The 26,010-nt window shown below is 41.4% G+C and overlaps 1 protein-coding gene across 4 annotated transcripts; it reads left to right on the forward strand.

The window, feature by feature from the left end:
- The first annotated feature begins 461 nt into the window (after positions 1-461).
- selp (selectin P) lies at positions 462-23,530 on the forward strand. Of its 4 annotated transcripts, XM_031785456.1 has the most exons (20): positions 462-588; positions 718-796; positions 1,108-1,307; positions 1,533-1,725; positions 1,935-2,042; positions 2,235-2,420; positions 2,869-3,057; positions 7,792-7,977; positions 8,810-8,995; positions 9,462-9,647; positions 10,542-10,727; positions 11,466-11,651; positions 14,504-14,689; positions 15,830-16,015; positions 16,754-16,939; positions 17,406-17,591; positions 18,568-18,753; positions 19,550-19,801; positions 20,720-20,827; positions 21,117-23,530. In XM_031785456.1, exons 2-20 carry the CDS (start codon positions 718-720, stop codon positions 21,179-21,181), a joined length of 3,240 nt encoding a protein of 1,079 aa, XP_031641316.1. In that variant the 5' UTR covers positions 462-588; the 3' UTR covers positions 21,182-23,530. The 4 variants fall into 4 exon arrangements, with proteins under 4 accessions (XP_031641316.1, XP_031641317.1, XP_031641318.1 ...); XM_031785457.1 differs by lacking the exon at positions 14,504-14,689; XM_031785458.1 differs by lacking the exon at positions 2,869-3,057.
- The last annotated feature ends 2,480 nt before the right edge of the window (positions 23,531-26,010 follow it).

The following is a 26,010-nucleotide window of genomic DNA, read 5'->3' on the forward strand; positions in this document are numbered from 1 at the left end:
TGTGCGTGGGAACAACACCTTTTTCTTCACGCTTCATGCATGAGTGTGTATGCATTCCTATAAATTGCAAAGGAAGTTACAATTAAAAAATATATTTTCTTCACCTTTCACTGCAGTGGGCTAAATCAGGGTCACACAGAGTGTTTCTTGGTAGTCATAAACAAATCTACTTTGAAATTAAAGTATACACCTCACACACAGGTATGTTATGGACTTAACCAAAATAAGACACCTGTACCATGTTTAAATGTATTCAATGTTGAGTTTGCATCCCAATATTACACTTTATATACATTACAGAATACTAAAATATAACAAAAACTTTTGTTTTGTTTATTAATGATGAAATAATGAAGAATATGTTCCACCTATGAGGCCACTAGAGGGCGCTTTGGTCATTCGACTGCAGGAAAGGGCTACTTTTTCACAGTAGACAGTTTGATGATCAGATTAGTAAATGCAGCATATTGCAGTCTGGTGTTGACTCATTCTGAAAGGAAATTGCACCTCTTACACAGTTCATTTGGATGGGTGTGATGACATGGAAAACAGCACATTTTATTAGTCTCCCCAAATCTTGAGGGAGAGGTAGGTTATTTTATGATTATTCCTGTACAATTGCAAATTACTATGCATTATTGTATCGTAACATTCAGTCAAATTGTACAATCCAGTTTGATTATTGTTTAGTGTTGATATATTGGTTACGTTTTCCAGATGCTTCCGTGGTCCAACTATCTCAGACAGAGCCTATATAATAGGTTGCTGGTGATTCTATTGATGACAATCTACCAAGGTAAGACAGAGCAACCTGATGTTTACAACTGCCTGACTATCAGACAGAAATGTGCTCTTACTTTTAATAACCAAAACCATTAAAATCAAATCAAGGAATTACTAAATAGCAAATGTTACTAATTACAGCATTGCTATGCGGGTAGAAGAGCAACATAGACAGTGAACTAAGCTCATGAGGTGTTCATAAATTATATTCTTTAGGAATCAATGAGTACATATCAGTCATTTAAAAGTACCGAAATAAATGTAGCAACTGTAGATTGCCCCTTCAAAATGGAAAGTATTGCCTCTGTTTTCATTGGCCCTCAGACTTAACAGGTGAGACAGGAGGTGTCCAGGCCTGGACATATAACTACAGCGTCAACCAGAATCTGGACTGGGATTCGGCCCGCCAGTGGTGCAGGCAGGACTACACAGACATGGTGGCCATCCAGAACCAGGAGGAGATTGTCTATCTCAACACCATGCTCCCTAAGAACTCACAATACTACTGGATCGGCCTCCGCAAGGTTGGTCTCCGTTCTCTGTTACTTTATCAACAGGAGTGTACTGTGGACTGACAGATTAGTCTGTCTTACTACAAGAGGTTCGTCTAGCAGAAAATGTGTCGCTGGTTTATTAAATGTACTAATCTCAATTGTTTTTAAATGCATTGCTATTTCATTTATGTTGTGGCTGCATATCTTTTCTATTTTTATGTTGTATTATTGAAATAAATTATGTCAATCAATCAGGTGAATGAGATGTGGACCTGGACGGGGACTAACAAGACACTGACCAAAGAGGCGGAGAACTGGGCCATCGGGGAGCCCAACAACATAGGGGACGGACAGGACTGTGTGGAGATCTACATCAAAAGAGGAAAGGACGAAGCCAAGTGGAACGATGAGAGATGCACAAAAAAGAAGGGAGCCCTCTGCTACACAGGTAGAAGAGTGTGTGTGTGTGTGTGTGTGTGTGTGTGTGTGTGTGTGTGTGTGTGTGTATTTTCTTAAGTCCTCTATTTGTCTCTTCCCCTGTGTGTGTGTGTGTGTGTGTGTGTGTGTGTGTGTGTGTGTGTGTGTGTGTGTGTGTGTGTGTGTGTGTGTGTGTGTGTGTGTGTGTGTGTGTGTGTGTGTGTGTGTGTGTGTGTGTAGCTTCTTGCTCAGAGAATTGCTGCAGCACCCATGCAGAGTGTTTAGAGAACATAGGGAACTACACCTGCCAGTGTGACCCTGGCTTCAAGGGCCCCCGGTGCCAGGAAGGTGAGTTAACCTGTACAATACATTCAAAAGGTCTTAACCATTCTTATTCATCTACGGGAATTAACGCCATGGTTTTCTGTACAGAGGTGAACCAAAATAGTTACCCGAGTTCAACTTCAATGACATGTTAGTATTCAGTATGTTTGTTTGCTGTCATTGATAATCTAGTCTCTCTGCCTCTCTCTCTGTCAGCCGTAGAGTGTGACACTGTGTCGGACCCAGAGCAGGGTTCAGTGAACTGTGACCATCCTCATGGGCTGTTTGCCTTCAACTCCTCTTGCCAGTTCCACTGTGCCCGGGGATACGAGCTGCAGGGGGCATCACAACTGCTCTGCCAGGCCACAGGGTTCTGGGACCACCCTGCCACTCAGTGCCAAGGTATGGGAGAGCAGGAGGGTATAGCACAATGTACTGGGGCGGCAGGTAGCCTAGTGGTTAGAGTTACTGAAAGGTTGCCGGATCAAATCCCAGAGCTGACAAGGTAAAAATCTGTCGTTCTGCCCCTGAACAAGGCAGTTAATCCACTGTTCCTAGGCCGTCATTGTAAATAACAATTTGCTCTTAACTGACTTGCCTAGTTAAATAAAGGATAAAATACAACAGTACCCATAATGCTCTGCAACAATAAACAGTTTAATCAAACTAAAGACATTCCTAAAGCTGACATTATCGGGGCATGCACCCTTATTTAAGAAGGCTACCTGACTAATCCAAATTCACATAACGTTGTGTAACGAGGCTCATAAACCAGCATTTTTTTAGGCTTGAAACATAGATTTTCTGCCCTATTGAGTTTAAACAACCTTTCTCTTATTGCCCCCTTCAGTCAAACAGTGTCCAGCGCTGGACAGTGGTCCTCATAGAGGGACTATGAACTGCAGTAACCCCATCGCCCTGCATAGTTATAACTCCACCTGTGAATTCAGTTGTGATTTGGGGTTTGACCTAATAGGACCAGACAGGATTCAGTGTGACCACACAGGACAGTGGACAGGCAACGTCTCCACCTGCACAGGTATTTATCACTGTCACCATGGGATAGTAGCTACTAATACACCTGCTGAATGTCAGGTCAAAGTGAGAGAAAATAAAATGTCAAGAATTGCAACAGAAGTACTGTGTCTCCTCCCAGTCCTTCACTTGACCGCACCCACTGTTAATCTCCACTATTTAAAATGTTGAACTGTTGTGAAATAGTTGTGTCAAAGAACACAAGGAAATATGACCTGATGAAATACTTTCAAACTGTCACTTTTTCTGTGACATCCTGTTCTGCCACTGAACACAAAACCCTGGCTGTTAATGTGTTGTCCAAAATCCTTTTTTCTGATTGAGCCACACTTTATCTGAACCATGTTGTCAGCCATGTTGTCAACCGTACCGTATGTAACCCATGCTGTTTATGACAGTCCCTAATGTGTTTTTGTTAAACTAAAGACAGTCCCTAACTTCTTTACATTATATTGTATGGATTGGGAGTTGGTTGGCGACTCCTAGAGTCTGAATGTTTTTTGCTCCAATCTCACTCTTTAACCTAATCTCACTCTTTACCCTATTGCCTTTGGAGAGTGCCAACGAACTGTGAAGGTACAGGTCTTCATGGGTCCAAAACGTTCCGAAATTGATCCGTGGCTTTCCCACCCGACCAGATATGCATAAATAAAACAATTAAAAACAGAGACCCGTTCCATAAAAGAACCGTGGAAAAACAGACCCAAACAGACCAGTACCGGTTCGGAAACCCGAGAGACCCATTCAGATTCGAGAATAGAAAGAGAGAGAGAACGAAACAACCAACGGGGCGCTGCCAGTGATATTGGAGAAATTATCCACAGTTATGTATCCTTAAAAACTGCCTATAACAAATTACAAACAAACAAAAAACTAGGGCTATTTGTTCTGTTTCGATGTGTAGACTAGCATATGCTAAACTTTATAGTCTATCGTTTTATTGTCTACCTCAGGGTTCAGCTGTCAGAGAGTTGAGCACCAAATTGCATCAGGGCGTGTCCACATGACATTCGTATAAAAACCTATATATTAAAGGCAGACAAGCGTAGTGCTAGCCCTAGAGAGACCGGAAGAAAGATAGAGACATGCTAACAGCAACAACACGGATTTCTTTTATACTTGTCAGATAGACTACTACTGCTCTACCGATATAGGCGTACAGAAGGAGTCTGAACATGTTCTATCAGAATATAACTCTAGTAGGCCTAAAACATTCCTCCTCACCTCAAGTTCAACTGCCTTCATTGGCCTGCAGTAGCTAAACCTAATAATTAACATGCTAGTAGCATCCCGTGTTATCGGCATATTCAATGGCGTTTCAGAAATATATGACCTTCAACAGTGTCATCAAACCCATCAAAGTTTTGTGATTAATGGTGTCATAAAAAAAAATGTATTAGCATGTTTGACATTTCAGTGGAAATACGAGTAAAATCAGTTTTTTGATAAGGGGTTTATCGGCATACGGTACGTAGTTATTGGCCACATTACTATTTTGTTCAATTACAATATATATCCGTTTAATTTAGTTGAAAAAAGAGACACCAACCTCGTATCCGAAGTGTTTCACTAGATGACTAGTTGGCTAGCCTTCCAGTGAAAAACAAAATGGCTTCCCTGTCAACTTTTCATTGCGTTGCCAGGGGCGCCCTCCTGTAAACTCTTAAAAATGGTTCCTCACCAACATCTTCTTCAGTGTCGTAACCAAATAATGTCTCAATTTGTTTTACAGATTAATCAGCTCCAGGTGAATTAACCCTCCAACCGCTAGAGAGTGTCCGAAGTTAGGGGGTGTCAGATGTTGGGGGGAAATTACCTACCGCACCGAACCTTCACAAAAGTGAATTCACTTTTTTTAGGGTAATATCAAAAGTAACTCAAGTCATTGTTTATAGGGAAAATATGAACAAGTGGCTATTATTGCGACATTAAATGAAGTTTAGAATCTGGTTTTTCATTTTCATGGTTTGAGTGTGAGTAGCATAGTAAGGCCTACTGGTGATTCTATTATATTGAATTTGGCCAATGAAAATGTCTCAGCTGAATTCCACCTTTAAAAACGTTTTGAACAAGCTAGGCCTATATTGCAGCTCTTACCAACAAAAGGTCATTGCCTACCCAACAAATGACACTTAAACTAAATTAGCACAAAATTAAAAAAGACAGAACTTAATTTAGCCGACTAAAATGTCTCAACTAAATTTAACAAAACACTTTTGGCATAGGCTATTTAAAGAACTGGTTTAGATGATTAAATAGGCCTACAATAATATTAATTTACAATAATTGATAATAAATATGAAAATAAATTAAATGAAAGGTAGAAAATTGCATCAAACCTGCATAGCAAGTTGCACACAGTCCAGTTGGCCATGCTAATGTTCTGCTCATCGTTGTCCACTACAATATTAAAACGTGTCCTTCGAGGACGTTCCCCTTGTCACCTTCTTTTCACTATACTCTTTCTCCTCTAACTTTTGTTTCACTTAATAAAGTGTGTGCTATGTAGAAATCTCTCTGCCATTTCCTGGTTGCTAAAATTGTAATAGTTTGCCTAATTTCAGTTTATGTGAAAAAACAAACAAGTATAGTGTAAATAATCATTGAAATATATTTATATATTCATATATATAAGAAATATATTTATATATTAATATATGTAAGAAATATATGTATATAGTCATATAAGAAATATATTTATATATTAATATATATAAGAAATACATTTATATATTAATATATATAAGAAATATATTTATATATTAATATATATAAGAAATATATGTATATAGTCATATAAGAAATATATTTATATATTAATATATATAAGAAATACATTTATATATTAATATATATAAGAAATATATTTATATATTAATATATATAAGAAATACATTTATATATTAATATATATAAGAAATATATTTATATATTAATATATATAAGAAATATATGTATATAGTCATATAAGAAATATATTTATATATTAATATATATAAGAAATACATTTATATATTAATATATATAAGAAATATATTTATATATTAATATATATAAGAAACACATTTATATATTAATATATATAAGAAATATATTTATATATTAATATATATAAGAAATATATGTATATAGTCATATAAGAAATATATTTATATATTAATATATATAAGAAATACATTTATATATTAATATATATAAGAAATATATTAATATATTAATATATATAAGAAATATATTAATATATTAATATATATAAGAAATATATTAATATATTAATATATATAAGAAATATATTTATATATTAATATATATAAGAAATATATGTATATAGTCATATAAGAAATATATTTATATATTAATATATATAAGAAATATATTTATATATTAATATATATAAGAAATATATTTATATATTAATATATATAAGAAATATATGTATATAGTCATATAAGAAATATATTTATATATTAATATATATAAGAAATATATTTATATATTAATATATATAAGAAATATATTAATATATTAATATATATAAGAAATATATTAATATATTAATATATATAAGAAATATATTTATATATTAATATATATAAGAAATATATGTATATAGTCATATAAGAAATATATTTATATATTAATATATATAAGAAATATATTTATATATTAATATATATAAGAAATATATTTTCTTTAACCACATATTATTTTATATTTGAATCCGTTTGAAGTCGGTGTGCAAAACGAAAGTAGACCAGGTGTGTCGAGCGTAAGCAATCACTGACCTGACGAATTAGCTAAGTAGCTCATTGTGGTGCGTTGTTTGGACCAAATCTTGCAGTATCAGCGGCACTCCAGGAACCAACCCTCATCTACAGCTTCTACAATCGTCATCGTTGCCTCATCTCTATAGAGCAGGGATGGGCAACTTTAAAGAGGGTGGCACAAAAACACGGAACTCATTAAGAGGGGCCGCAGTGGCTTGTGGGTCTACGGTTTTCCTTGCCTTATTAGATGACATTGCTTTAGATATCAGTCTCCTTTTGAACATAAATAGACTATACGCACAGCGTACATATTAACTCTAAAGTAGTTCCCCGCAGTGTGTAACTCATACTATAGGGTAATAGGTATTTTAATCGTGTTTTAATCGTATTTTAATTGTGTTTTAATCGTGTTTTAACCGTATCTTAATCGTGTTTTAATCGTATTTTAATCGTGTTTAATCATATTTTAATCGTGTTTAATCGTATATTAATCGTATTTTAATCGTGTTTTAATCGTATTTTAATCGTGTTTTAATCGTGTTTTAATCGTATTTTAATCGTATTTTAATCGTATTTTAATCGTGTTTAATCGCGTTTTAATCGTATTTAAATTGCGTTTAATCGTATGTTAATCGTGTTTTAATCGTATTTTAATCGTATTTGAATCGTGTTTTAATCGTATTTTAATCGTGTTTTAATCGTATTTTAATCGTGTTTATATTTTGCTGTAACGTTTGATACATAAGACATGGCATAATGTGTAGAACTGAAGGGAATCACCTTTAAAACGTATAAATCTTTCTCTCTACCACATGGTGCGTTATGTTCCCCAATGATGAAAGGGGGACATGAATGAAAAAGGTTTGGGAAGCACTGGGTTAGCTGTTACGTTGTAAGTTCTGGCGTCAACAACGTCTGAATAGGGGAACACAATCAGAATCTTTTATTATCTTACCTGTATCCTACTACAGTGGTGAGGTGTGGCCCCCTGTCCCCTCCTTCCATGGGGAACATGTCCTGTGTGGATCCCCTGGGGGCTTCCTCCTTCACCTCCTCCTGTGGGTTCTCCTGTGAGGAGGGCTACCTGCTGAGAGGAGACACCAACCTCACCTGTTTATCTACTGGACAATGGACCAACCACACACCTGCATGTGAACGTGAGCTAAACCAAGACAACTAGAGGGAGTTTCAATGTGATAAGAACCATTATTTATTCAAAACGAATACATTATGAATGAGTTCAGCTATGGCTCCACCTGTACCCTGGAGTATGAGAAGGGTTTTGTTCTGGTAGGAACTAAGCCACGCCCTTCCTGTCTGTCAGGGTAAGACCAGGGTTGTTCAGGTAGAAATGTGTGGTGTAGAACAGATGTGATTGTCATGTATGATTTGGAACTCTGTCAGATCTATTCACTTCATTTCTATCTAGAACATTCTGAATTGTTCCACCTCACTGAATAAATCCAGGGTTGGAACAGAGAACCGAAACTATTGTGGTTAGCTGAAGGATTAGAAACAGTTTATCTGGCATGAGTGTGCTTCTACACCTGCATTGCTTGCTGTTTGGGGTTTTAGGCTGGGTTTCTGTACAGCACTTTGAGATATCAGCTGATGTACGAAGGGCTATATAAATACATTTGATTTGATTTGATTTGATTTGAGTGGCTTCCGAGTGGCGCAGCGGTCTAAGGCCCTGCATCTCAGTGCTAGAGGCATCACTACAGACCCTGGTTTGATTCCAGGCTGCATCACAACCAGCCGTAGTTTGGAGTCCCATAGGGCGGCGGACAATTGGCCCAGCATTGGCCAGGGTAGGCCGTCATTGTAAATAAGAATTTGTTTTTAACTGACTTGCCTAATGAAATAGATTAGGTTAAATTCAATTAAATATCATATTATAATAGGAAGAGATCAATATAAATGGGTAATTATAATAGGAATATCTTGGGCCTGTGTGTCACAACCTGTGTCCTCTTTATATCCCTCCAGCTCTGCAGTGCGACATCTTAACCTCTCCCCCGCACGGCTCCATGAACTGCTCTGGCCTCCATGGTCAGTTCCACTACGGGTCCCAGTGTCTGTTCTCCTGTGAGGAGGGGTTCCTGCTGAATGGGTTGGCTAATACAGAGTGCACCTCCCTGGGCAGATGGAGCAGGAGAGCCCCCCTCTGTCTCGGTAACTCACCACATCCTAGTTCAAACCATAGCTAGGTTGAAGATACCCAGGTTAGGAATATGTAATGATTCCATGTGGAAGCTTTAGAAAATGAACAGATTCATGGAACCAGTGCTGAGCAGCATCGCTCAACTCTTAGTTTGAATTCTTCCTCATTTATGCAAAGAGTTCTGGGATATTAGAATCCTTGTCTTAACCATTTATCTTCAACCTAGAACCATTTTCTCTCTGTCATTTAGTAAAACCTTTGTTATTTTCCAACCTAGAACCATAGTCTGTCTGTCATCTATTGTTGGAAACTGTGTCAGATCAGACATATTCATATAGATTTCTCTCTGAACCCCAAGGGTTCCAATGTAGAAGCCTAAAATGACTTGTGTTTATTCCATCTGCTATTGGATAAGTAAAGGATTCACAGAATGTGTCTGGTGTCACTCATATCCGACTTCTCTCTGTGCCCCTCCAGCTCAGCAGTGCGACACCTTAACCTCTCCCCCGCACGGCTCCCTGAACTGCTCTGACCTCCATGGTCAGTTCCACTACGGGTCCCAGTGTCTGTTCTCCTGTGAGGAGGGGTTCCTGCTGAACGGGTTGGCTGATACAGAGTGCACCTCCCTGGGCACATGGAGCAGGAGAGCCCCCCTCTGTCTGGGTAACTCACCACATCTTCAAACCATGCTGGATACATACCCCCATCTACTGGGCCGAGAATGAAGCTTTTTAAATAAGTTATAGGGACAGATTATTCTCATAATGCACATTTAGTCCAAATATATATTGTTACAGAGGTACGTTACTTACAGCATTACTATTCATTTAGCTTTCTATGGATCAGGATGTGAATGTGGTGTGTTTCTCTGCGTCTTCTCTTATCTGTATCCTGTTACCAGGGTTTTGTAGGTTACTTTGTAAATGCAATCTGTTAGTTACTAGTTACCTGGACAACATTGTAATCAGTAACGTGTTGATTACCCAACCTCAGTAACATAATCAGATTCATTTCGGTTACATTTGGATGACTTTCCCCTTAAGAGGCATTAGAAGAGGACAAAAAGGATCCATCAAACACATTAGGTGTGTCATCATAGAGGTCTCTGATTGGTGGTCATCGTTTGGTGTGTCATCATAGAGGTCTCTGATTGGTGGTCATCGTTTGGTGTGTCATCATAGAGGTCTCTGATTGGTTGTCATCGTTTGGTGTGTCATCATAGAGGTCTCTGATTGGTGGTCATTGTTTGGTGTGTCATCATAGAGGTCTCTGATTGGTGGTCAGACTCGCTCAGGAAGAACAAACAAACTTAAACTTGCACCTTTTTTCAATGCTGAATTGAGTGTCACTGAGAAAACAGAAAGGTGTTTTAATGTATTTTTTGGCAAACATTCTTTATGACTTTTAAAGTTTTCCAAGAAGTCATCATCTAGTTTTTCAAAAGTACAGTGTCTGTAATCTCATTATAATATTTTTGCTGGAAACGTAACTGAATAGTTAGTTTTTTTCTAATCCGATTGCATGTCATTTCTTATTTCCCAACCCTGCCTACTACAGTGGTGAGGTGTGGCCCCCTGTCCCCTCCTGCCATGGGGAACATGTCCTGTGTGGACCCTCTGGGGGATTCCTCCTTCACCTCCTCCTGTGGGTTCTCCTGTGAGGAGGGCTACCTGCTGAGAGGAGACACCAACCTCACCTGTTTATCTACTGGACAATGGACCAACCACACACCTGCATGTGAACGTGAGCTAAACCAAGACAACTAGAGGGAGTTTCAATGTGATAAGAACCATTATTTATTCAAAACGAATACATTATGAATGAGTTCAGCTATGAGCTCCACCTGTACCCTGGAGTATGAGAAGGGTTTTGTTCTGGTAGGAACTAACTCCACCCATTGCTCCTCACTGGGTTACTGGAGCCACGCCCTTCCTGTCTGTCAGGGTAAGACCAGGGTTGTTCAGGTAGAAATGTGTGGTGTAGAACAGATGTGATTGTCATGTATGATTTGGAACTCTGTCAGATCTATTCACTTCATTTCTATCTAGAACATTCTGAATTGTTCCACCTCACTGAATAAATCCAAAGGGTTGGAACGGAGAACCTAAACTATTGTGGTTAGCTGAAGGATTAGAAACAGTTTATCTGGCATGGAGGGCTTCCGAGTGGCGCAGCGGTCTAAGGCACTGCATCTCAGTGCTAGAGGCGTCACTACAGACCCTGGTCAGATTCCAGGCTGTATCACAACCAGCCGTAATTTGGAGTCCCATTGGGCGGTGCATAATTGGCCCAGCATCATTAGGGTTTGATCGGGGTAGACCGCCACTGAAAATAAAACTGCTTTTAACTGACTTTCCTAGTTAAATAAAGGTAAATAAAATATCATATTATAATAGGAAGAGATCAATATAAATGGGTAATTATAATAGGAATATCTTGGGCCTGTGTGTCACAACCTGTGTCCTCTTTATATCCCTCCAGCTCTGCAGTGCGACATCTTAACCTCTCCCCCGCATGGCTCCATGAACTGCTCTGGCCTCCATGGTCAGTTCCACTACGGGTCCCAGTGTCTGTTCTCCTGTGAGGAGGGGTTCCTGCTGAACGGGTTGGCTGATACAGAGTGCACCTCCCTGGGCACATGGAGCAGGAGAGCCCCCCTCTGTCTGGGTAACTCACCACATCCTAGTTCAAACCCTAGCTAGGTTGAAGATACCCAGTTTAGGAATATGTAATGATTCCATGTGGAAGCTTTAGAAAATAAACAGATTAATGGAACCAGTGCCATGTTGCGTATTGCATCAAACAACAACATTGACGAATACGCTGATTCGGTGAGCGAGTTCATTAGAACTTGAGTTGAAGATGTCGTTCCCATAGCAACGATTAAAACATTCCCAACCCAGAAACCGTGGATTGATGGCAGCATTCGCGTGAAACTGAAAGCCCGAACCACTGCTTTTAATCAGGGCAAGGTGACCGGAAACATGACCGAATACAAACAGTGTAGCTATTCCATCCGCAAGGCAATCAAACAAGCTAAGCGTCAGTATAGAGACAAAGTAGAATCTCAATTCAACGGCTCAGACACAAGAGGCATGTGGCAGGGTCTACAGTCAATCACGGATTACAAAAAGAAAACCAGCCCCGTCACGGACCAGGATGTCTTGCTCCCAGGCAGACTAAATTACTTTTTTGCCTGCTTTGAGGACAATACAGTGCCACTGACACGGCAGGCAACCAAAACATGCGGACTCTCCTTCACTGCAGCCTTGAGGAAAACATTTAAATGTGTTAACCCTCGGAAGGCTGCAGGCCCAGACGGCATCCCCAGCCGCGCCCTCAGAGCATGCGCAGACCAGCTGGCTGGTGTGTTTACGGACATATTTAATCAATCACTATCCCAGTCTGTTGTTCCCACATGCTTCAAGAGGGCCACCATTGTTCCTGTTCCCAAGAAAGCGAAGGTAACTGAGCTAAACGACTACCGCCCCGTTGTACTCACTTCCATCATCATGAAGTGCTTTGAGAGACTAGTCAAGGACCATATCACCTCCACCCTACCTGACACCCTAGACCCACTCCAATTTGCTTACCGCCCAAATAGGTCCACAGACGATGCAAGCTCAACCACACTGCACACTGCCCTAACCCATCTGGACAAGAGGAATACCTATGTGAGAATGCTGTTCATCGACTACAGCTCGGCATTTAACACCATAGTGCCCTCCAAGCTCGTCATCAAGCTCGAGACCCTGGGTCTCGACCCCGCCCTGTGCAACTGGGTACTGGACTTCCTGACGGGCCGCCCCCAGGTGGTGAGGGGAGGCAACAACATCTCCACCCCGCTGATCCTCAACACTGGGGCCCCACAAGGGTGCGTTCTGAGCCCTCTCCTGTACTCCCTGTTCACCCACGACTGTGTGGCCACGCACGCCTCCAACTCAATCATCAAGTTTGCGGACGACACAACAGTGGTAGGCTTAATTACCAACAACGACGAGACGGCCTACAGGGAGGAGGTGAGGGCCCTCGGAGTGTGGAGTCAGGAAAATAACCTCACACTCAACATCAACAAAACTAAGGAGATCACTGTGGACTTCAGGAAACAGCAGAGGGAACACCCCCCTATCCACATCGATGGAACAGTAGTGGAGAGGGTAGTAAGTTTTAAGTTCCTCGGCGTACACATCACAGACAAACTGAATTGGTCCACCCACACAGACAGCATCGTGAAGAAGGCGCAGCAGCGCCTCTTCAACCTCAGGAGACTGAAGAAATTTATTCTTGTCACCAAAAGCACTCACAAACTTCTACAGATGCACAACCGAGAGCATCCTGTCGGCCTGTATCACCGCCTGGTACGGCAACTGCTCTGCCCACAACCGTAAGGCTCTCCAGAGGGTAGTGAGGTCTGCACAACGCATCACCGGGGGCAAACTACCTTCCCTCCAGGACACCTACACCACCCGATGTCACAGGAAGGCCATAAAGATCATCAAGGACAACAACCACCCGAGCCACTGCCTGTTCACCCCGCTATCATCCAGAAGGCGAGGTCAGTACAGGTGCATCAAAGCTGGGACCGAGAGACTGAAAAACAGCTTCTATCTCAAGGCCATCAGACTGTTAAACAGCCACCACTAACATTGAGTGGCTGCTGCCAACACACTGACTCAACTCCAGCCACTTTAATAATGGGAATTGATGGGAAATTATGTAAAATATATCACTAGCCACTTTAAACAATGCTACCTAATATAATGATTACATACCCTACATTATTCATCTCATATGTATACGTATATACTGTACTCTATATCATCTACTCCATCTTTATGTAATACATGTATCACTAGCCACTTTAACTATGCCACTTTGTTTACATACTCATCTCATATGTATATACTGTACTCAATACGATCTACTGTATCTTGCCTATGCCGCTCTGTACCATCACTCATTCATATATCTTTATGTACATATTCTTTATCCCCTTACACTTGTGTCTATAAGGTAGTAGTTTTGGAATTGTTAGCTAGATTACTTGTTGGTTATTACTGCATTGTCGGAACTAGAAGCACAAGCATTTCGCTACACTCGCATTAACATCTGCTAACCATGTGGATGTGACAAATAAAATCAAATTTGATTTGATTTGATTTAATTGCTGAGCAGCATCGCTCATCCCATAGTTTGAATTCTTCCTCATTTATGCAAAGAGTTCTGGGATATTAGAATCCTTGTCTTAACCATTTATCTTCAACCTAGAACCATTTTCTCTCTGTCATTTAGTAAAACCTTTGTTATTTTCCAACCTAGAACCATAGTCTGTCTGTCATCTATTGTTGGAAACTGTGTCAGATCAGACATATTCATATAGATTTCTCTCTGAACCCCAAGGGTTCCAATGTAGAAGCCTAAAATGACTTGTGTTTATTCCATCTGCTATTGGATAAGTAAAGGATTCACAGAATGTGTCTGCTGTCACTCATATCCGACTTCTCTCTGTGCCCCTCCAGCTCAGCAGTGCGACACCTTAACCTCTCCCCCGCACGGCTCCCTGAACTGCTCTGACCTCCATGGTCAGTTCCACTACGGGTCCCAGTGTCTGTTCTCCTGTGAGGAGGGGTTCCTGCTGAACGGGTTGGCTGATACAGAGTGCACCTCCCTGGGCACATGGAGCAGGAGAGCCCCCCTCTGTCTGGGTAACTCACCACATCTTCAAACCATGCTGGATACATACCCCCATCTACTGGGCCGAGAATGAAGCTTTTTAAATAAGTTATAGGGACAGATTATTCTCATAATGCACATTTAGTCCAAATATATATTGTTACAGAGGTACGTTACTTACAGCATTACTATTCATTTAGCTTTCTATGGATCAGGATGTGAATGTGGTGTGTTTCTCTGCGTCTTCTCTTATCTGTATCCTGTTACCAGGGTTTTGTAGGTTACTTTGTAAATGCAATCTGTTAGTTACTAGTTACCTGGACAACATTGTAATCAGTAAAGTGTTGATTACCCAACCTCAGTAACATAATCAGATTCATTTCGGTTACTTTTGGATGACTTTCCCCTTAAGAGGCATTAGAAGAGGACAAAAAGGATCCATCAAACACATTAGGTGTGTCATCATAGAGGTCTCTGATTGGTGGTCATCGTTTGGTGTGTCATCATAGAGGTCTCTGATTGGTGGTCATCGTTTGGTGTGTCATCATAGAGGTCTCTGATTGGTTGTCATCGTTTGGTGTGTCATCATAGAGGTCTCTGATTGGTTGTCATCGTTTGGTGTGTCACCATAGAGGTCTCTGATTGGTGGTGTTCATTTGGTGTGTCACCATAGAGGTCTCTGATTGGTGTTCATTGTTTGGTGTGTCATCATAGAGGTCTCTGATTGGTTGTCATCGTTTGGTGTGTCATCATAGAGGTCTCTGATTGGTTGTCATCGTTTGGTGTGTCACCATAGAGGTCTCTGATTGGTGGTCATCATTTGGTGTGTCACCATAGAGGTCTCTGATTGGTGTTCATTGTTTGGTGTGTCATCATAGAGGTCTCTGACTTGTGGTCGGACTCGCTCAGGAAGAACAAACAAACTTAAACTTGCACCTTTTTTCAATGCTGAATTGAATGTCACTGAGAAAACAGAAAGGTGTTTTAATGTATTTTTTGGCAAACATTCTTTATGACTTTTAAAGTTTTCCAAGAAGTCATCATCTAGTTTTTCAAAAGTACAGTGTCTGTAATCTGATTATAATATTTTTGCTGGAAACGTAACTGAATAGTTTGTTTTTTTCTAATCCGATTGCATGTCATTTCTTATTTCCCAACCCTGCCTACTACAGTGGTGAGGTGTGGCCCCCTGTCCCCTCCTGCCATGGGGAACATGTCCTGTGTGGACCCCCTGGGGGATTCCTCCTTCACCTCCTCCTGTGGGTTCTCCTGTGAGGAGGGCTACCTGCTGAGAGGAGACACCAACCTCACCTGTTTATCTACTGGACAATGGACCAACCACACACCTGCATGTGAACGTGAGCTAAACCAAGACAACTAGAGGGAGTTTCAATGTGATAAGAACCATTATTTATTCAAAAAGAATACATTATGAATGAGTTCAGCTATGAGCTCCACCTGTACCCTGGAGTGTGAGAAGGGTTTTGTTCTGGTAGGAACTAATTCCACCCATTGCTCCTCACTGGGTTACTGGAGCCACGCCCTTCCTGTCTGTCAGGGTAAGACCAGGGTTGTTCAGGTAGAAATGTGTGGTGTAGAACAGATGTGATTGTCATGTATGATTTGGAACTCTGTCAGATCTATTCACTTCATTTCTATCTAGAACATTCTGAATTGTTCCACCTCACTGAATAAATCCAAAGGGTTGGAACGGAGAACCTAAACTATTGTGGTTAGCTGAAGGATTAGAAACAGTTTATCTGGCATGAGGGGCTTCGGAGTGGCGCAGCGTTCTAAGGCACTGCATCTCAGTGCTAGAGGCGTCACTACAGACCCTGGTCAGATTCCAGGCTGTATCACAACCAGCCGTAATTTGGAGTCCCATTGGGCGGTGCATAATTGGCCCAGCATCATTAGGGTTTGATCGGGGTAGACCGCCACTGAAAATAAAACTGCTTTTAACTGACTTTCCTAGTTAAATAAAGGTAAATAAAATATCATATTATAATAGGAAGAGATCAATATAAATGGGTAATTATAATAGGAATATCTTGGGCCTGTGTGTCACAACCTGTGTCCTCTTTATATCCCTCCAGCTCTGCAGTGCGACATCTTAACCTCTCCCCCGCACGGCTCCATGAACTGCTCTGGCCTCCATGGTCAGTTCCACTACGGGTCCCAGTGTCTGTTCTCCTGTGAGGAGGGGTTCCTGCTGAACGGGTTGGCTGATACAGAGTGCACCTCCCTGGGCACATGGAGCAGGAGAGCCCCCCTCTGTCTCGGTAACTCACCACATCCTAGTTCAAACCATAGCTACGTTGAAGATACCCAGGTTAGGAATATGTAATGATTCCATGTGGAAGCTTTGGAAAATAAACAGATTCATGGAACCATTGCTGAGCAGCATCGCTCATCCCATAGTTTGAATTCTTCCTCATTTATGCAAAGAGTTCTGGGATATTAGAATCCTTGTCTTAACTATTTATCTTCAACCTAGAACCATTTTCTCTCTGTCATTTAGTAAAACCTTTGTTATTTTCCAACCTAGAACCATAGTCTGTCTGTCATCTATTGTTGGAAACTGTGTCAGATCAGACATATTCATATAGATTTCTCTCTGAACCCCAAGGGTTCCAATGTAGAAGCCTAAAATGACTTGTGTTTATTCCATCTGCTATTGGATAAGTAAAGGATTCACAGAATGTGTCTGGTGTCACTCATATCCGACTTCTCTCTGTGCCCCTCCAGCTCAGCAGTGCGACACCTTAACCTCTCCCCCGCATGGCTCCCTGAAGTGCTCTGACCTCCATGGTCAGTTCCACTACGGGTCCCAGTGTCTGTTCTCCTGTGAGGAGGGGTTCCTGCTGAACGGGTTGGCTGATACAGAGTGCACCTCCCTGGGCACATGGAGCAGGAGAGCCCCCCTCTGTCTGGGTAACTCACCACATCTTCAAACCATGCTGGATACATACCCCCATCTACTGGGCCGAGAATGAAGCTTTTTAAATAAGTTATAGGGACAGATTATTCTCATAATGCACATTTAGTCCAAATATATATTGTTACAGAGGTACGTTACTTACAGCATTACTATTCATTTAGCTTTCTATGGATCAGGATGTGAATGTGGTGTGTTTCTCTGCATCTGTTCTTATCTGTATCCTGTTACCAGGGTTTTGTAGGTTACTTTGTAAATGCAATCTGTTAGTTACTAGTTACCTGGACAACATTGTAATCAGTAAAGTGTTGATTACCAAACCTCAGTAACATAATCAGATTCATTTCGGTTACTTTTGGATGACTTTCCCCTTAAGAGGCATTAGAAGAGGACAAAAAGGATCCATCAAACACATTAGGTGTGTCATCATAGAGGTCTCTGATTGGTGGTCATCGTTTGGTGTGTCATCATAGAGGTCTCTGATTGGTGGTCATCGTTTGGTGTGTCATCATAGAGGTCTCTGATTGGTTGTCATCGTTTGGTGTGTCATCATAGAGGTCTCTGATTGGTTGTCATCGTTTGGTGTGTCACCATAGAGGTCTCTGATTGGTGGTCATCATTTGGTGTGTCACCATAGAGGTCTCTGATTGGTGTTTATTGTTTGGTGTGTCATCATAGAGGTCTCTGACTTGTGGTCAGACTCGCTCAGGAAGAACAAACAAACTTAAACTTGCGCCTTTTTTCAATGCTGAATTGAATGTCACTGAGAAAACAGAAAGGTGTTTTAATGTATTTTTTGGCAAACATTCTTTATGACTTTTAAAGTTTTCCAAGAAGTCATCATCTAGTTTTTCAAAAGTACAGTGTCTGTAATCTGATTATAATATTTTTGCTGGAAACGTAACTGAATAGTTTGTTTTTTTCTAATCCGATTGCATGTCATTTCTTATTTCCCAACCCTGCCTACTACAGTGGTGAGGTGTGGCCCCCTGTCCCCTCCTGCCATGGGGAACATGTCCTGTGTGGACCCCCTGGGGGATTCCTCCTTCACCTCCTCTTGTGGGTTCTCCTGTGAGGAGGGCTACCTGCTGAGAGGAGACACCAACCTCACCTGTTTATCTACTGGACAATGGACCAACCACACACCTGCATGTGAACGTGAGCTAAACCAAGACAACTAGAGGGAGTTTCAATGTGATAAGAACCATTATTTATTCAAAAAGAATACATTATGAATGAGTTCAGCTATGAGCTCCACCTGTACCCTGGAGTGTGAGAAGGGTTTTGTTCTGGTAGGAACTAACTCCACCCATTGCTACTCACTGGGTTACTGGAGCCACGCCCTTCCTGTCTGTCAGGGTAAGACCAGGGGTGTTTAGGTAGAAATGTGTGGTGTAGAACAGATGTGATTGTCAAGTATGATTTGGAACTATGTCAGATCTATTCACTTCATTTCTATCTAGAACATTCTGAATTGTTTCACCTCACTGAATAAATCCAGGGTTGGAATGGAGAACCTAAACTATTGTGGTTAGCTGAAGGATTAGAAACAGTATATCTGGCATGAGGGGCTCCCGAATGGCGCAGCGGTCTAAGGCACTGCATCGCAGTGCTAGAGGTGTCACTACAGACCCTGGGTTGATTCCAGGCTGTATCACAACCAGCCGGGATTGGGAGTCCCATAGGGCCAGCTTCGTCCGGGTTAGGATTTGACCGGGGTAGACCGTCATTGTTAATAAGAATTTGTTTTTAACTGACTTGCCTAGTTAAATAAAGGTAAATAAAATAAATAACTTGACAGCCTCACCTTGACAGACTCACCTTGACAGACTCACCTTGACAGACTCACCTTGACAGACTCACCTTGACAGACTTGCCATCCTGTCAAAGTGAGTGAGGGATATATAAAAATATTATTAATTAATTGATTGATTGATTGATTTAACCCCTACAGTGGTCCAGTGTGAGAACCTATTGCCCAGACAGCCATCTCCACCACCCACTCCATCCTCAACCCCACCACCAACCCAGGGACCCTTCATGAACTGCTCACACTACCTAGGGGAGTTTAGCTTCAGCTCTCTGTGCCTCTTCACCTGCAGCAAAGGTTACTATCTGAACGGAACAGAAGAGCTGTCCTGCACCTCAGAGGGACAATGGAGTGACCTTGTGCCCTCTTGCCAAAGAAACATCAACTCTGTCCAAGGTTGTACTGACTATTTGTTCACATCAAATATTATATACACTGAATTCAATTGAATAGTAGTACATTAGGTCAAATCATAATTTCCCCTGATTGTTTTTCATTTCATGCGACTACAGCATAGCATCCGTCCTTACAGGGTGACCTCTTGGTTTATCTGCTCTGTTCTGACCCTGTGGTGACTGTGGTTGTTCTACAGAGTCCGAGATAGTGACTGGTTGTTCTACAGAGTCAGAGATAGTGACTGGTTGTTCTACAGAGTCAGAGATAGTGACTGGTTGTTCTACAGAGTCAGAGATAGTGACTGGTTGTTCTATAGAGTCAGGGATAGTGACTGGCAGTTCTATAGAGTCAGAGATAGTGACTGGTAGTTCTATAGAGTCAGGGATAGTGACTGGATATTCTATAGAGTCAGGGATAGTGACTGGATGTTCTACAGAGTCAGAGATAGTGACTGGTTGTTCTACAGAGTCAGAGATAGTGACTGGTTGTTCTACAGAGTCAGAGATAGTGACTGGTAGTTCTATAGAGTCAGAGATAGTGACTGGTTGTTCGTAGAGTCAGGGATAGTGACTGGATATTCTATAGAGTCAGGGATAGTGACTGGATGTTCTACAGAGTCAGAGATAGTGACTGGTTGTTCTACAGAGTCAGAGATAGTGACTGGTTGTTCTACAGAGTCAGAGATAGTGACTGGTAGTTCTATAGAGTCAGAGATAGTGACTGGTTGTTCGTAGAGTCAGGGATAGGGACTGGTTGTTCTATAGAGTCAGGGATAGGGACTGGTTGTTCGTAGAGTCAGGGATAGGGACTGGTTGTTCTATAGAGTCAGGGATAGTGACTGGTTGTTCTATAGAGTCAGGGATAGTGACTGGTTGTTCTATAGAGTCAGGGATAGTAACTGTGGTTGTTGTGTTAAAGAGTCCTCTAGGATGCTGGTCTATGCAGTGGTGGGAGCTGCCTCTGCTGCTGGGCTGTTACTACTGCTGGGACTGGGCATGCTGGCCGCAAAGAAGCTCAGCAAGAAAAGTAAGAGAAATTAATTAAAGACATGTATTTCATATTGTATGTGTAACCTCGTCACAAAGCTATTGCACCAGAGCTTGGGGAGGAAATGTATTCCGTGTGATACTATTCCAAACGGGTCATCTTTCTTTCATCTATAATGTCTTACTGTGTTAGGCCTTCCTGTGTTAGAAGCAGTGGCACTATAGTACTATAGTAGTATTAGTATATAAGTGTAGTACTGTTGTAGTAGTATGTACGTACAGTTAAAGCCCGTTCCAGAATAATAATCCCTGTTTCCTGTCCGTCACAGGTGACTTCCACTTTGATAACTCGTTATGGGAGGAAAGAGAGAACCCTGCTTTTGAAAATTCCTAAAAGAAATAATGTGCTGAATGATATTGTACTGTAAAACAAGGTTTGCTTTCAATGTATTTAAAGCCATCACTGTTCCTTCTATACCTATTTTTGTGTATGGGCTGTTGAAGCTAAAATATATCACTTTTGGGCGACCCGACCAGATTCACATAGAAATGTGAGTTATAGATATGTAATTATTGAAAATAAGTCTAAGAAGCTGTTATATCTGTTCTATGTATACTATTTCTATGCTTCCCATTCTTAAGTTTCGTTTTTGGCATCTTTTACTTTCTGGTTTTTGTACACCAGCTTCAAACAGCTGAAAATGCTATATTTCTGGGCTATTGAAAATATATTTCACAGCGATTTAGATGGTACAATGATTCTCTACACTCTGTTTTGTTTAAATTAGGAAAACTATTCGAATTTTAGCAACTAGGAAATGGCGGAGGGATTTCTGCATATTTCACCTTTTTAATGGATGTTAGATGTGTAGGATTTTAATTTGACCAGTATTGTCACAGCAAAATAATCTTGCATCAACAGGATTTGAACATTTAGTCCATTCACACTTTTCCGTGATGTAATGTTGCTTGATCGATTGATTGATTGGTTAGGCTATTAGCTGGCCGAAATTGGGCTACATTACAGTGCAATCATGTTAATATAATAGTGTGTTAGTGGTTTTCAGTGAATTTATGTCCATCCTGCAACGCAGGAAAATTCTCAGCGACAACAGGTTGATCAAATGAAGATCCCATATCTGAATGTAGCTTGTAGTCAAACTCATGGCTTTCTATGTTTCTCATTATGTTCACTTGGACAAATGTTGAATTCAATATATTGAGATCATTAGATTGCAGAATGTGCAGTGCTGTAAAAAAAAGTTTTTTTTTTTTACGAATAACAAAACAATATATATATATATATACTTATTTTATTTATTTAATTAACAAAATTATGCCACACCCAATTCCCCTGTGTGAAAAGTAATTGCCCCCTTACACTCAATAACTGGCTGTGCCACCTTTTAGCTGTAATGACTCCAACCAGACACTTCCTGTAGTTGCTGATCTGTCTCTCACGTCGCTGTGGAGGAATTTTGCAATTATTGTGTTATTTGTTCACTCAGGTTCCCTTTATCTGATATTAGGTTTTGGTTGAAGATCTGATAACATTCTGTATAACATTTTTGCAAAAGTAGAGAAAATATGCCCACCTCACCCCCTCTTACACTGCTTCACTGTCCACCTCAGCCCCCTCTCACCCTGCCTCACTGTCTACCTCACCCCCCTCTCACCCTGCCTCACTGTCCACCTCACCCCCCTCTCACCCTGCCTCACTGTCCACCTCACATCCCTCTCACCCTGCCTCACTGTCCACCTCACCCCCCTCTCACCCTGCCTCACTGTCTACCTCACCCCCCTCTCACCCTGCCTCACTGTCTACCTCACCCCCCTCACCCTGCCTCACTGTCCACCTCACATCCCTCTCACCCTGCCTCACTGTCCACCTCACCCCCCTCTCACCCTGCCTCACTGTCCACCTCACATCCCTCTCACCCTGCCTCACTGTCCACCTCACCCTCCTCTCACCCTGCCTCACTGTCCACCTCACATCCCTCTCACCATGCCTCACTGTCCACCTCACCCTCCTCTCACCCTGCCTCACTGCCTACCCCCCCCCCCCTCCCTCTGCCTCACTGCCCACCTCCCTCCTCCATCTCAATGCCCTCCCCACCCCCTCTCTCCCCCACCTCAATGCCCTCCCCACCCCCTCTCTCCCCCACCTCAATGCCCACCCCACCCCTTCGCTCCCCCTGCCCATCTCACCCCTTTCTAACCCCGCTCTCTCTGGAGGCTGGAGGGTTGCTAGGTGACCACAAAGTGTCAACCTGGCATGTAGTGTCCTGCCTGTCTGACGGGTGATCCATCATCTAAACATTGATAGTATTGTCAGGGTTGGAGTCAACTCCCTTCCAACTCCATCTATTTCATAATGTGGACTGAAACGGAATGCTCTCATGAACAAGCCAACATAACCCTTAATTATGACACTGTTAGGTCATTTGGGGATATTAGCAAGCTAGGAGCAATACAACCATTATTTGTAGTATTTATAAAGAATTGTTTGGGCCTTCGGATAGCCTTGACATGAGGCACTTAACTGATCACAATATGAGTTTTAATCAGTGTTGGGGGGTAGTAAACTACATGTAATTTAACCACATTAGCTTGTTGGCAGTTGAACTAAATTTAAATCTTGGTAGTGTTTTCAGTAGTTGATTACTTTGTAGTGATGTAGCTAACTGCTGGAACAACACACTACATTTTTGCACCAAACAAAAATAAAATATGTTTGAAGTAGGCAATATATTCTTTTTTTTGTTGTTGCATCAGACCTGCCTAATTCTCAATTGAAACACAGCTTTTGTGTTTAATAGGCTAAATGACACATTCTGACACCAGAGTGATCTATCCTGCCAATTTGTAGTCTATGACATTCCCAGCCTGGTCTCATAGATTAAACGTAAACAAGTAATGTAAATCCGGGACACTCAAATGAGTTTGATATGTTACATTTGGTATGGTTACATGAGACAGATGGTTACTAAAGGTAAAAACAAAAGGAAGGCGATTGGTCGGGGTGGATGGATGGGTGTATAACGCAAACGTCTGGCAACCCAAAGGCGTGTTCAAATCTCATCACCGACAACTTTAGCTAATTCTCAACTTTTCAACAACTTTTTAGCTGCTTAGCATGGTAGCTAACCCTAACATTAACCCTAACCTTACATCTTTAACCTAACTCCTAACCTTAACCTTAACCTTAACCCGAAAATTAACCCTAACCGTTAGCCAAGCTAACATTAGCCAGCTAGCTAATGTTAGCGTTAGCCACTTAGCTTAAATTAACCACAACAAATTGGAATTCGTAACATATCACACGTTTTGCATGATCATAATATATGGTACGTTTTGCTAATTCGTAACGTAAAGTACAGATTGTAATTCGTAACATATCATGCGAAATGTGTGATGGACATCCCCCAAATTAATACATACCATACAAAAACGTAACATATCATACAAAATGGAGTGTATTTAACAAGTTATACGAAATGCTCTGAGACCAGGTTAACATTTCAGATCAAGATATGATCATCATTTTTCAAAGTAAGTAACGTTCAGTAATCTATATTTTCCATAAAGGTAGCTTTAGCGTAGCTTAAATTCTTCCAATGTGAAGCAATTGGTAGCTTGGTAACAGTGGATGCTGCTGAGAACGGCTCATGATAATGGCTGGAACGGAGCAAATTAAAACCATGTGTTTGATGTGTTTTATACCATTCCACTGATTCCGGTTCAGTTATTATCATAAACCATGTGTTTGATGTGTCTTATAAATCAAATCAAATCAAATCAAATTTATTTATATAGCCCTTCGTACATCAGCTGATATCTCAAAGTGCTGTACAGAAACCCAGCCTAAAACCCCAAACAGCAAGCAATGCAGGTGGAGAAGCACGGTGGCTAGGAAAAACTCCCTAGAAAGGCCAATACCTAGGAAGAAACCTAGAGAGGAACCAGGCTATGTGGGGTGGCCAGTCCTCTTCTGGCTGTGCCGGGTGGAGATTATAACAGAACATGGTCAAGATGTTCAATGTTCATAAATGACCAGCATGGTCGAATAATAATAAGGCAGAACAGTTGAAACTAGAGCAGCAGCACAGTCAGGTGGAAGTTGAAACTGGAGCAGCAGCATGGCCAGGTAGACTGGGGACAGCAAGGAGTCATCATGTCAGGTAGTCCTGGGGCATGGTCCTAGGGCTCAGGTCAGTTGAAACTGGAACAGCAGCATGGCCAGGTGGACTGGGGACAGCAAGGAGTCATCATGTCAGGTAGTCCTGGGGCATGGTCCTAGGGCTCAGGTCCTCCGAGAGAGAGAAAGAAAGAGAGAAGGAGAGAATTAGAGAACGCACACTTAGATTCACACAGGACACCGAATAGGACAGGAGAAGTACTCCAGATATAACAAACTGACCCCAGCCCCCCGACACATAAACAACTGCAGCATAAATACTGGAGGCTGAGACAGGAGGGGTCAGGAGACACTGTGGCCCCATCCGAGGACACCCCCGGACAGGGCCAAACAGGAAGGATATAACCCCACCCACTTTGCCAAAGCACAGCCCCCACACCACTAGAGGGATATCTTCAACCACCAACTTACCATCCTGAGACAAGGCTGAGTATAGCCCACAAAGATCTCCGCCACGGCACAACCCACAACCCGTTCCACTGATTCCGGTTCAGTTATTATCATAAACCATGTGTTTTATACCATTCCACTGGTTCCGGTTCAGTTATTATCATAAACCATGTGTTTTATACCATTCCACTGATTCCGGTTCAGTTATTATCATAAACCATGTGTTTTATACCATTCCACTGATTCCGGTTCAGTTATTATCATAAACCATGTGTTTTATACCATTCCACTGATTCCGGTTCAGTTATTATCATAAACCATGTGTTTTATACCGTTCCACTGATTCCGGTTCAGTTATTATCATAAACCATGTGTTTTATACCATTCCACTGATTCCGGTTCAGTTGTTATCATAAACCATGTGTTTGATGTGTTTTATACCATTCCACTGATTCCGGTTCAGTTGTTACCACAAGCCCGTTCTCCCCAATTAAGGTGTCACCAACCTCCTGTGCTTGGTAAACTTTAGTATATTTTCAGAGTAGCTTCCCCAACACTGGTTCCAATGTTGCGTCTCCAGACATGTTTTGCTGGACATCATGTTGTATACTTGGCCATATCATATGGTCTGCCTC

This window comes from Oncorhynchus kisutch, linkage group LG13 (assembly GCF_002021735.2).
Source record: "Oncorhynchus kisutch isolate 150728-3 linkage group LG13, Okis_V2, whole genome shotgun sequence".
Classification (NCBI taxonomy): Eukaryota; Metazoa; Chordata; class Actinopteri; order Salmoniformes; family Salmonidae; genus Oncorhynchus; species Oncorhynchus kisutch.